Raw genomic sequence first — 12303 nt, forward strand, 5'->3', positions numbered from 1 at the left:
CATATCGATTCGCAAAAGACTTCTAGCCAAGCAATAACTGAGAACTGTCTCTCTCTTTCATACACACACACTCACTCTCTATGACAATCAAGTTAATTAAAGAAGTTGAACAATCAGGTACTTGGAGTAAAGACAGAATTAGTCACCCTCAGGCCAAGCACTTTAAATCTTAATCAGACATGCACTAATTAAACTTCATTTCAGCTACTAGCCTAAAGTATTGAGTATTTTGCTCTCAGATGCTTGTGTGTGATGCTGTATACAGAGTTGACACCGAATGTTTGGTTGTAATAAAAAAAAACAGTCAAGTTCAAGTTGAATGTTTGCACACAGAGGAAATGGAGTTGTTTATGAACTAATTTATTGTTTCATGCAGATATAATTCACCACATGGACTCAGAAATACTAGCACAGCAGTGAAATTTTACTCAAAACATGACCATAAAATCTTACATGTAACATTATGTTGTCCTCTGTTTGAAGGTCAACAAAAAAATCTGTCACAATAAAGGTTTCCTGGAGACAAATCAAGTCCATCCAGGCGTTTTGTTAAAAAATGTAGCCCTGCAAAAGAGAAGCAGAACACGAAATAGCCTGATTTTCTTTCCATCTACATCCAATAAAAAAGTCTCTAACATTAAGATTGCCTTCTTTTACAGCTAGTGGTTGTTGACCAGAACATAGCTGGGCACAAAAAAGCTCAGGATTAATGTACATAGAGACTGGAGACAAATTCAAGGGAAAAACCAGCATAAAGTGTCTAAGTAAAGTTAAGGGCAATCATTTGCCACCAGAACAGCTTCTATGCTGCTTGGAATTGGTTCTCGGAGTGTTTGTAACTCTGCTGGAAGGACAGAACACCATTTTTCGAAGGGAAAAAAAAAAGAAATTCCCTCATTTGGTGTTTTGATAAGAAAATATTGGCAAGATCTCTGAAAGGTGTTCAATTAGGTTGAGATCTGCATGTAATTTATCTCTTTTTCACACTCCCAGCAAGATAGAAATGTTTGATTAAAGGGCAAAGTTGATCATTTAGAATAACTTTGTTCTCATTTGTAGCAACCTTTCCCTCTGAGTGGACACGTGGACCCAAACCATGCCAAGAAAATGTCCCTCACAGCACAACAGCGTCCCCAGATCCCATCACTGCAGAGGTCAAGCATTCAGGTTCTCCCATTAATTCATCACCGGTCTGTGTGTTTACGTCAGATTGCTTTAGACGACGTGATTTAATATCTGTTTGCAGAATATAAGCTTTTTCATTTTCAACCATGATTCACATGAAGCATGTTTTAAATGCAGGTTGTATGTTTGGATGTACTAAAAACTTCGAAATGATTTACTTCACAAAGTGCGCTTGTTGTAATTTTTTTTTTGAAGGACTTGTGTCGTGAAGTATACTGGAACACCAGATGGTACAAGTAGGCTAATACAAAAAAAAGAGAGAAAAAAAAGAAAAAAGTAAATATGCTAGGGGAAATTAGAGTCATAGCTTGCATTTCAAAGCTTGACTAACCAGTTATGTCACAACAAATCCTACTGCAGGCAAAGAAAGGCTTTGGTGCTGCTGCTTTGGCATCAGCTGCTTTGCATGTCAGTTCAGACCAGCCAGAGCAATCCAGTCATTCTCAACCTGAGGGACTCCAAAACTAGGAATTCACTTAATGAATCATGCAGACCCATGGCTCTGGCATGAAATCACTCATTTGTTACATTTTTCCATGGACTGAAAAAGTTGGATAGTTAACGCCAGCAGCTACTGCAAGAATGGGGGATTTTTCTACCTTGTAATGCTTTCAGGAAACTACCCACTTCGCTGACATTCTGTGAATAGAGAGAAGATTGGAAGCAGGAAGGAGAGGGATTGGAGAAATGTACAGCTTCGTCTGGCAGTGATGCATTCTTGTATGTGATCTCACTTCCATGTAGGTGTCCAGCCCACAAACACAGGCTGCAGTCATCAGGTGACTTTACTCCCTCTTATCAGTGCTGTAAATTTTACGACACTGAAGTCTTGGTGGTATCGGGTCCACCACACCACACCACACCCTGCTGCTCCTGCATGATCCTCTTTGTTTAAGGGACACTTCAAGAGTCGCGATTCAACATGACACCTGACATTTAGAGGTAACCAGGTAAGCTTGTTTCACCAGTCACACATTTCTACCCAGGACTAACCCATCATTTTATAGGTGCTTAAGCCATAAACGCAGAAGTTTTATTGTAGTTTTGTACACTCTGATCAGAGGCTATTCCATGAGAGTTAAACATAGACTTTGCCACATAAAAGTCTCTTTGTAAAACTCTATTTTGCGCAGCCAGTCTTCAGTTTGTTAGGCAAGTGTAGGCAAGAACAGGAGCAGAAAATATGTTGCCAGCAGGGAAAGGGACTGCGTAATGGTAATCACTGACACAGCTAAACGGTTGACATTTCTGTGCACATAAAAACAGAACAGCCTGAACTCACGGGAAGGCTCTTAGCCTTACATGAGCGTCAGGATGTCACTTTAAAATAACTCACTTAAATGCCTGTCAATCAGCACTCACGAAACCACAGAGTGTTACTAAATTTAAATTTCGCTCTCTTTTTTGGGGGGTTGGGGGGGCTTTGTCAGCACTTCTCAAGGATTTTCACTTCACACGTCTTTCCCGTTCAGCTCTAGCGGTGTTTAGTACAAAAGCAAACAATTCCTAAACAGAAAATCATTAAGTTAAACTGAGCGTGCTGCGTCAAAAACTGTCAAATCAAGAGTTTCACACTGAAGCGGGAGAACGTCGCTCTCCAGGTAAGATAAACACTTAGTCACTCCCTGGTTAAAGATTTACAAAGATAAAATAACAATAGTGATGATGCAGTTCAGGCTAATAGTACCATTTATGCCTGTAAAATTACTGATATTCGCATTAATTTCACTGGATTTGCTCACAGAAGTTAAAATTGCATAAATGTAGAGAGACCAACACAGTAGATATGAAATGCTGATGCAAAGACTTATTTTAATTAAATACATAAAGTTAAGAAGTTCCCATTCTATTGCTTTAATTAAGCCTCTATTGCATCAGTGTGCACCCTTACAGTGAAATGTTTTATTAATGATGTGGCTGTGTGTTTCTATTGCAGTTATACATGTTAGCAAACCAAGAGAGCATTAATGGTTGCGTACTTCCTCATAACGTATATGGTTTAGAGTCACCTGCAGTTATAAACGATAACAAATTATGGGTTCTACAGTTCATCAAGTCCGCAGTTGTAAATGCTGAAAAGCAGCTGTGGGCCAGATGTTCTGCAGAGGGTCGGCAGACAAGAACTCAACCTAATGATTTAAAGAGTGTAAAGAAAGCACAAGCAATGCTAAGACTGTTCACAATTGTAATAATGACTTAGGAATAATCTATAAAGCATGAGTAAATAATCTAAAAGCTTATAAACTATTCATAAGCTTCATCAGACAGTGGCACCAAATGGTACAAACAAAAGTTACACATCTCGTGGGCGCAAAACGAGGGGGGAATTTGTAGCTTAACTCACACCTCTGCTGCTCTGAGATCTCGATTGTTACTCATTCTTCACAGGTTGTGGGTATTTTCTGTGAAAGCTGCATGTCCCATCACACAGCCATCATGACTGAGCCAACAAAAGGTGAGTTTTCTGCAGGTAATCTGGTGTAAGTGGCACAGCTCATCTCTCCTCCTCTGAAGGGCTCTGTTCACACTTTCAGTCTCACTTCAGCTACTGAAATTCTCGCTCACACCCTCTGTGAATACGCTTATTAATGTCTAAATCAGTAGTGGTTCCAGCCTCTATTCTTTAGCAGTGCTCCACAGAAGTAATGCCCCACCCTTGGGCCACATGAATTAAGTATTTAATGTTTGTTATTTTCTATTATCGCTGTTGTTGTTGATGGTGTTGTTTTATATTTGTGTTCTGTTCAGTGTTCAGCAAGCTGTTGGCTTTGAATTTTTGTGTCGCCACAGTTTTCTTTATAAGTAGCCGTGCTAATTACAGATGGCTTATTACTGATTTAATCATTTTGTATTCACAGCTAATAGTTTTACTGAACCGGTTGGGTCATGTCTTGATTAGTTATTGTTTTCTTGTATCCTGACTCTATAATCTACTACCTCGACTATCTTTTCTGACTGACCAAACCACACCTGCACGCTACTGGAGCATTTAATTATTCAGAGCCTGTATTAAATTTTGTATCAGACAACATTTAATTGCTGTTATAAAACCAAACCTTGGGCGTCACCACATGGTGCAGCTGCAGGTGTCACGCTGCTGTGTATGCGACAGCCAGCGAGTCTTCATCTGTGAAATGATTTATGATGATTTCAGTGATAATTGCTAGTGACAGAGCCACATGCAGTAAGATTATATCATATAGAGATTACATACTATAGAATAAAAAATGTGCTTTAGAATATTTCACAGTTGCTCCTAAATGCTCATCTAATCAGTGTTGTATTTATATGCCTACTGGAAATCCTGTTTTTTCATAATTTGCATGAACTATTTCAACAATTATGTTGATAGTCTTTCAACTGTAGCTCATTTTTAATTTTTTTGAATTATTCAAAGGACTAAATTGGTATGGATGTAAAATGAAAGTGTAAAATGAGTGCATAATTCTGTTTTATTCCCCTATATCTGCTTATAGATGATATTTATGCATACGCCCTATCCAAGACCCTGACAAAGGTTTCATCCCCTGCAACTGTAGGACTCTACTCCTCATGTCAGAATCGAATAAGCATGATCCTCCATCAAATGAAAGGTATTTAACAGTTTGACTGGTCCAGCATGCTGTTTCTGATTCAGCCACTCAAACACGATGACAAGATCCAGTCTGTGGGTGGGAAGTGCAGGATGCTAAGCCAAAAAAACTATTATTTTTGAAACAAACATAAAAACTTCTGAGGGTTTGTATGCAAGCAGTGTTTACGATACTGTCTATTTTCAGTGTCCCTGGTGTTTCCTGTAAGCATGATTGGAGTATCTGAAACTACTCCATCTGCACACATTATTGCTGTAGTGACACAATTGTACAGCATATACTGTTGTAATCTTTGCGAATTTAAACTTGGGAGGCAGTTTAGCCACGGCAAAGAAAAAGCTGAGCTACTTCCTGGTATGTAAATCAACTGCGCTGAGCTGGTTCGGGCTTTAATGACTTCTTCACAACTGACTGACTGGAAGTGGACATTGCATTTCTGTTCTGCAGGCCTCTGGAGGATCTCTGTGTCCTCAAAAGTTGCACATTGTCCCAGCTCAAAGGGGACTGCTAAGACATTTATCATTTACAGGATGTATAATGGTTGCCCTAAAAAGACAGCACATGCTGCTGTGTCCGAACAATCCCCTCATGATCAGTTTTAACAAAGTAAATACGAGCAGTATTCCATCACAGTTTCAGGCAATGTCTGCAAAGGTCTACATTTAATATTGGAAATATTTAACAAAGATGCCCAACTTAAAAGCTTAAGGACAAGAAACGCATTTTTTAGAACTTCAATAGCAACTCGTCAGAAAGCAACGTGCTAGAAGACATCACACATTCCACAACCTTGCATGTAAAACATATGACAACTCCAATATGAAGATACAGTTTGGTTTTTCTAATAGACATGTAGCATTGAACAGACTGAATGGAGCATGTGAAGCTGTAGTGAAGGTCTCCAGTTGAAAAGACAAGTTATTTTGTGTTACTCTGAAGGTCTTGCTGCATAAGGTTGTCGTGATTATTTCTTTCTCAACCTTGGCAGATATATCGAACATGTTGGACCAGACTTAGTGGTCGCATAATAATGTCCATGGAATAATGAAGCTTCAAAATGTTGCGAGGTGCATAATAAACACTGCTATTCATGAACTCTATATTTTTCACCGTTTATTGTGCATCTGGTCTTTTCAGGTGACAATATTTTTCTGCAGAAGAGCCAGACTGATTCTTCTTCCTTTAACAGCTTTTGGTTTAGTGCCACACTCCAGGGCATTTCATCATCTGTTGAGAGCCAAATGAGCAAAAAGCACAAAATTATTGATATTATATTCAACATGAAAGTAGAAGAAACCCTTTTTTTATTATCCTTTTTACACACCAGCCAACTCACTCACGTTTACAAGTCTCGTTAACTTTCTGCCTTTAATTTAATTCGTTCTTACGTGCACCTCAGCCACCAAAATGATGAATGTAAACATCCAAAATGTTTGTGTGTCCTCAGTGTACATGAACCAGGAGGCTTCAAGGATTGAGAAGGAATATAAAGGAAGATCCAGGCCTCGCTCAGTTCAGCCTTCATTTACTGACTTTCTAGCACTCCTTGGTCGACTGCTCTTCTACAGGCCAATTTGGACAAAGGAGAGCCACCAGCAACACAACGTCAGGTTCATTTATGTGCACTTTAGTGCTTGGCATTTTGCAGGCAGTGACCTGCTCTGGGCCGGTATAGCCATACGGCTGTTTCAGGCCATGCAATTGAGCTTTGGGAAGTTACAATTTGTACTCTATCGTGTGGCTCAATACGATGAAGAGGAAGAAGTCCAGAAGCAGGTTTGTGAATTTTAGTAACTTCTCCTTTTATAAAAAATACTTTACTGCCACATTAACAGCATGTTAAGTTTGTTAGATAATGTGCTTACATTTGTTTGGCAAAAGCAAAATTTGTATATCTGGTTTTTCTTTTTTAGCTCTCGTAGAAAACCCTTCCCGATGAAAAGTGGTCTGTTGAAAAATCTTTTGCTTTTTGTCATCAGGAAACAGTTTCTGCAAAAGCTCATCATTGTTAAGTTTTATAAATTGAATATTTTTGATGTTTCAACAACAAAAAGTGCCACTCACACTCAAAATCAGAGCAAACTACAACGATCAACATTAAATGTGGATTGAGGGAAGTTAAATTTTGGCCAAATGATGACAATTAAAGAAGCAGCAGATGATCACCAAAGTTATTTTAGCTAATACAGAAAGGAAAATCAATGTGATTGTGGAGAAATTTCACTATTTCACATAACCTAAAATGTGAACATCATGGTGGTGGATAGTAAAAGAAAAGCAGGAATATCACGAGATGCATTAGAATTCCTTTTTCTGACAACCACAGTCATTTGTACAAAATTCGCTGACGATCTATCAAGTAGAAGTCACTTCAGAAGACATATTTTAACTTTGAGCAACAGGAAAAGTCAGACAATCGATAACCAACACTGCCACTTGTGGAATTACACCAAAAAGCATTGTGGTACTGTCTCACCTGCTTCTGCTTTGGCCTGTGTTTTGTTGTTTTAAAATCATCAGATTGTGAAGGATAGTCCGGACCATTGGAGATCCAAGAAGATTTGCTGCTGCCCGCTGTGGTTGCTTGTCTTGTGCATTCTTGTAATACCAGCTATCGTCCTGGTGTTCGCGTTGACGTTTGGTCTCCCCAAAGCCGAGGTGAATACAAACGGGACGGTGAGTGAAACACATGGGGTGGGTGTGCTGGAGGGGCTGATCATTGCCTCGTTAGGAGTCCCTGCAGCAAGCGCACTGAGGTTCACCTTCCAGATGGCTAAGAACCTCATTTATAGCCAGGAGATGAACATTAAGGCTGGGATGGACAATGAACGGATCAGCTCCAAAATGGGCTTCATGAATGAGGTCCGAAAGGAAATGTGGCTTTTGTCTCAATTCATACAGTTTATGGAGGTGTTTGAGAGGAGAAGGATTCGAGTGGTCCTGTATATCACCAGTCTGGACCGCTGCTCTCCCAAGAAAATTGTTGCAGCTCTGGAAGCCATCAACATTCTGCTTTCAGATGAGGAGAGCCCATTTATATCCATTCTGGCGGTAAACCCACAGGTTCTTGTCGAGAAAGTGAACTTTGCAGACGGCTGCTTCAGCAAAGAGGACAGAGCGTATGCACTGTTGAACCGCATAGTCACTCTGGCCTTCACGGTCCCACCACTGGGCGATGATTCGAGGCGCAATTTATTTTACAGCCTCACCAGCACTTCTCCCTCAAGGGAAGGTAAACACAAAAGGAATACATCTTTCTTGAGTGTCCCTTTGGTGGAAGTTGCGTCGGAAACAAAGGATTCAAGTCCCCTGATCGTTAAAAATACAGCAATACTGGATGTACAGGAGGAGGAAGTAGAGAATTTGGTGTGGAACATCCTGACCAGCAATGAAAGGAACTTTAACAGGTACATGTCAGATGACGTCATGTCTATGAGGAGGGTGATCAACTCTATTCAAGTAACGGTAATAATCATGAAGGCCTTGAAGAAAGAGCTTCCTCGACCAGAATACATTGGAGCATGGGTGGTCTTAGCCAATCAGTGGCCCTGCCGGCTCAGCTGGATCATCCAGTGCGTAGAAGACGCTCAGCAGAGGGCAGATATTGATCCTAACAATGTCCTCAACATTGACGACTCAAAGGCCTTATGGGAAGTCTTCAGCGGGTCACGGGCAGAGCTGTATGTGATGAGCACACAGATCGAGGAACTCCTAGAGCAGGATGGAGATCCTGAGATGTTTGAAAAATTCCTCAAAGTGGATTTCCAATTCACCGTGAGAGACTTGAAGACATTTGAAGCAGCGACAGTGAACCTGGATCATTCGATTAGGATGGAGCTGGCTCAGATCAGAGGGACATCCAGGCTGAAAGATTCTGGCTGGATGAGGAACCTCGCTCCTCTGCCAATCGCAACTATCATCAAAATGAGGACAGAGGATGTGTGTAACGAGGTAAGAACATCTTGAAAAATCATGTTCTTTCAGATTTCGGTCCTGGCGGATTTGGCTACACCCATTGTTACTGGTGGTGTCGACAAGTGCAGCATAATAACACAGTAAAAGTTTGTCGAGAAGCTTTTTGCAGGAAAAACAGAACAACTAATGTTCTTTTCATAAGAAAGCCAAGCAAACTCATGCTGTAATAGTCAATAATTGGCCTTTTTCCATCATGCCATGAGCAATCACAATCCAGCTTTCACACGGTGCAAGTACTTTTCTGCACAACACAAAGGTACAGTGAAGTTTTACCTTGCTGAGAAGTTAAAGTTGTGCAGCTTGTCGCCTGCAGCTCTTCAACAACAGTTCCCTTTATAGTTCTATTACTCATCTGCTGTCAGAAAACTCCGAAAATAAACATGGATCATTTTGTAGACACATTTCTGATGAACCATCGCAGTAACTAAATACAGCTCTGACATGATGGAAAGCAAGTGAACAGTAAACCCCACGGACGGGGTCGACAGTTTAAAACAAACACTAGCAGTTAGATTACAATGTGATGAGGTACATGCTGATCCTAAGCACTGACAATGGATTTATCTGAAGAATGTCTTTGCTACGAAGCCATATTAATTTATTTATTCAGTATTATGTGTTTATGCACCTCACATCATGATGCAAATCAAAACTAGGTTTACATTAATTCAGTCTTATAAGCAAGGATGAAGTGATAGAATTATTGTCTTACTGTTTCTCTTTTTTCCTAGTTGAAAAGGATGGAATATCCCAGCAAGTACATCGATATTGTGGAAAGCAATGACCTCAACGGTTCAGCACTGGTTTTCGGTGACACAGATGACCTCAAAAAACTCCTGGATATGACCTTTGGTGAATGGGCAACTTTCAGACTGCACTTCTTGGGTGTACCGTCACATCGTCGACCGCGATACACAAACACGCCGCCAACGCCGTATCATTCTAAGAGCCAACTTTCAAAATACCTCTCACATGTTCCCCATCATTACTCGTCGAATCTGAGTGTGGCTAACAACCCCATGTAGGAATCCAGTCCATCCCCAATGAGTCTGAGATTCCTAAAAATATGATCTGCATGAACCACATTTATTAATATTTATGGCAACAACACATAACGTGTCCATACAATCCACACACGTCAGTCCGTGTTGATCTAACTAATGCTGTAGTTAAATAAGGAGGTAATTATCACTCCTGTACCTGTATGATACATGAAGCTGAGAGCCAGCAGGTAATTAGCATAGAAGCACTGGGAGCGAAGGAAATTATCCAGCCAGATTCTATTCAGGTTTAAAAATACACCCATCAACACCTCAAAAGCGGACTGCACTCATCGCTGCTCACCAAGAAATAATATTCTAATGAAATCACATTTAACAGTTCTGCTTACGTATGAACTGAACAAGCGACATGCATTGTGTTAATGACTCATTAGAGGTGAAGTGTTTTACAGCAGTCAGTCTTGCTGTTTGCAGGCGTGGGTTTGGTGTACATCGAACTTCTCGCGAGTGAGAAATCAAATTCATTTCTCACCCTTTATGTACTTATTAGCTTATCTGACTGCTTGATGAACAGTTGTGTCATTAAATCACATGTAAATGACGTCAGAGTGAAAAACAAGGGTCATTCTTCATCTCAAATCATGAAATTTTTCAATTTTTGCTCAGCCATCTCTGATCTCCCTGAGGTTTTTATACCATAAATGTGAATATTTCTAAGGAAATTTGTGAAATTCTAGCTTGATATGTCAAATACTTCTGCCCGTTGACCCACTTTCAATGTGTCTTTTTCACACATGGAAAGTTGAGGCTATGTTTGAACAGCATCTCAGGAACTAATAAAGGTAAAAAGTCAGAAAATGAAGAATGTGTCTTTAAAAAAAAGTTGATATTTGATACTCAAGAACTCTGCTCTGCAATATTTTTGTGGTGTAACTTCTCACACCTGCTCAAGCAGTTATGAAAGGTCAATGAACATATGATTTGTTTTGCGTTTTTGTGTCACGCCTTCAACATAGGACTGTTAGTGACAGCTTCATTTTTTACATATTCCAACTCACCCATGATCAAAGACTACTTAATCTAAGTGGCTAATGCTGCAGATTCTGAATCAGTGGCATGATGAGAAACAACAGTGAAAATGTCAGGCTTTTATGTTCAAAAGTTCCTGAAATATTGTCACTCAAACACAACCTGAAATGTGTTGTTAAACCTGCTCAAAGGCGGTCAACAGGCAGTTTACTCAAAAATGTATCTCGAAAAATGCTTGCTACGGTATATAAAGCTAGAATTTCACAGATATAATTTTAAAGATCCAGCAGAGATGGTCGAGCAGAAGACCCCTGTGAGATGGAATGAACCATTACTGGTTACTGCACCACTGTGCTTCACATTTCAATCAGCCACTGTCTCACTGTGACTCTAAACTGCTGCTCAGATGTTTACATGTTTCTCATTTCATTCCTCCTCCACTCCAGCATGTTCCACTTGTCCTCTATGGTCTCTTTGAAGGATTTTACCTCTTCTCTCCCTGCCCTGAGCCACTCACAAAACAACAAACTGCATTTTATTTAGTCCCAAGCTTTATTTGTAATGAGCAGTCTGACTAAACTGGATAGTTTTGGCTCATAAAAGTCCTCTCAGAGCTTACATTTTCTGTTTCAATCAGCTAATAAACAAATCAGACTAAAGGACACGAAGTCATAGCTGATGGAAGCCGACCATGAAGCTACATAGCCGGTGCTGACTTTGGGCCGCCGAATGCTCTGGTCCCAGCATTTGTGAATCCAACTGGTTTACAGCGAATCTCAAGACACTTTAAGAAATGTCTGGGTTAACGTTCATGAAGGAGTTCATTCAAGTGTGGATCAATCAAACAGGCTTTGTTCTGCCACAGGAGCATGGAATAAATCATGCATCCTTTCATGCTTCATATTATAATTAGGAAGGCATTAGTTGAGTAATAATTTAGTGCATCAGTCTTTTAAACATGAACTCTTCTTGTTGAATGCTTGCTAACATTACTTAGAAATTAACACACAGTATCCTGTAGCTGCATTAAATTACTATCACACGCATAATGTCAACTTAAGAGGTACTATCTCAACACTTGAAGCTGGAGTGTTACATATCGCTAGCTTATAGTCTGACATGTAGCAGCAAGAAAAACGCTGACAGCTAAATTCCATTTAGCTACATCAGGGAGAAAACATGTAGAGCAACTATTGTTACCAACGGTTTTAAAACGGTCTAGAACACATATAAATACATGCACATATTATATACAGCCTCTACTTTGTCAATAGACGCCTCTAACACCACTTTGTAATGTGACTGTAGGATTTAAACTACATTTTGTAGGCTTGGTCATCTGCTCTGATGTATTTTGCATGTACTGGAACTTCTATTGACTTTATAATAACCTATCATATGTGAATGCTGCAAATGAGACGTGGGATGCTACAAGTTTCTGAGAACTCAAAGTAATTTATTAACTAGAATGTGGAAATTACTGATATGATTGTACTGCATCTTTTTAGAATATGAACAGG

General features: G+C 39.8%; 1 protein-coding gene across 1 annotated transcript; it reads left to right on the forward strand.

Moving 5' to 3' along the window:
• Positions 1–1591: 1591 nt before the first annotated feature.
• Positions 1592–12297, forward strand: nkpd1 (NTPase, KAP family P-loop domain containing 1). Its single transcript, XM_051943930.1, has 6 exons — positions 1592–2135; positions 3574–3640; positions 4662–4778; positions 6226–6554; positions 7299–8729; positions 9485–12297. Exons 2-6 carry the CDS (start codon positions 3601–3603, stop codon positions 9776–9778), a joined length of 2211 nt encoding a protein of 736 aa, XP_051799890.1. The 5' UTR covers positions 1592–2135; positions 3574–3600; the 3' UTR covers positions 9779–12297.
• The last annotated feature ends 6 nt before the right edge of the window (positions 12298–12303 follow it).

Source organism: Acanthochromis polyacanthus, chromosome 2 (genome assembly GCF_021347895.1).
Source record: "Acanthochromis polyacanthus isolate Apoly-LR-REF ecotype Palm Island chromosome 2, KAUST_Apoly_ChrSc, whole genome shotgun sequence".
NCBI lineage: Eukaryota > Metazoa > Chordata > Actinopteri > Pomacentridae > Acanthochromis > Acanthochromis polyacanthus.

Bases quoted from the DNA above. Each gene is read 5' to 3' on its own strand.
- nkpd1 (XM_051943930.1), top strand. From the start codon at position 3,601: ATGTCCCATCACACAGCCATCATGACTGAGCCAACAAAAG. The intron at 6,555-7,298 runs GTTTGTGAATTT...TAAAATCATCAG, and splicing joins AGGAAGAAGTCCAGAAGCAG to ATTGTGAAGGATAGTCCGGA. The intron at 8,730-9,484 runs GTAAGAACATCT...CTTTTTTCCTAG, and splicing joins CAGAGGATGTGTGTAACGAG to TTGAAAAGGATGGAATATCC.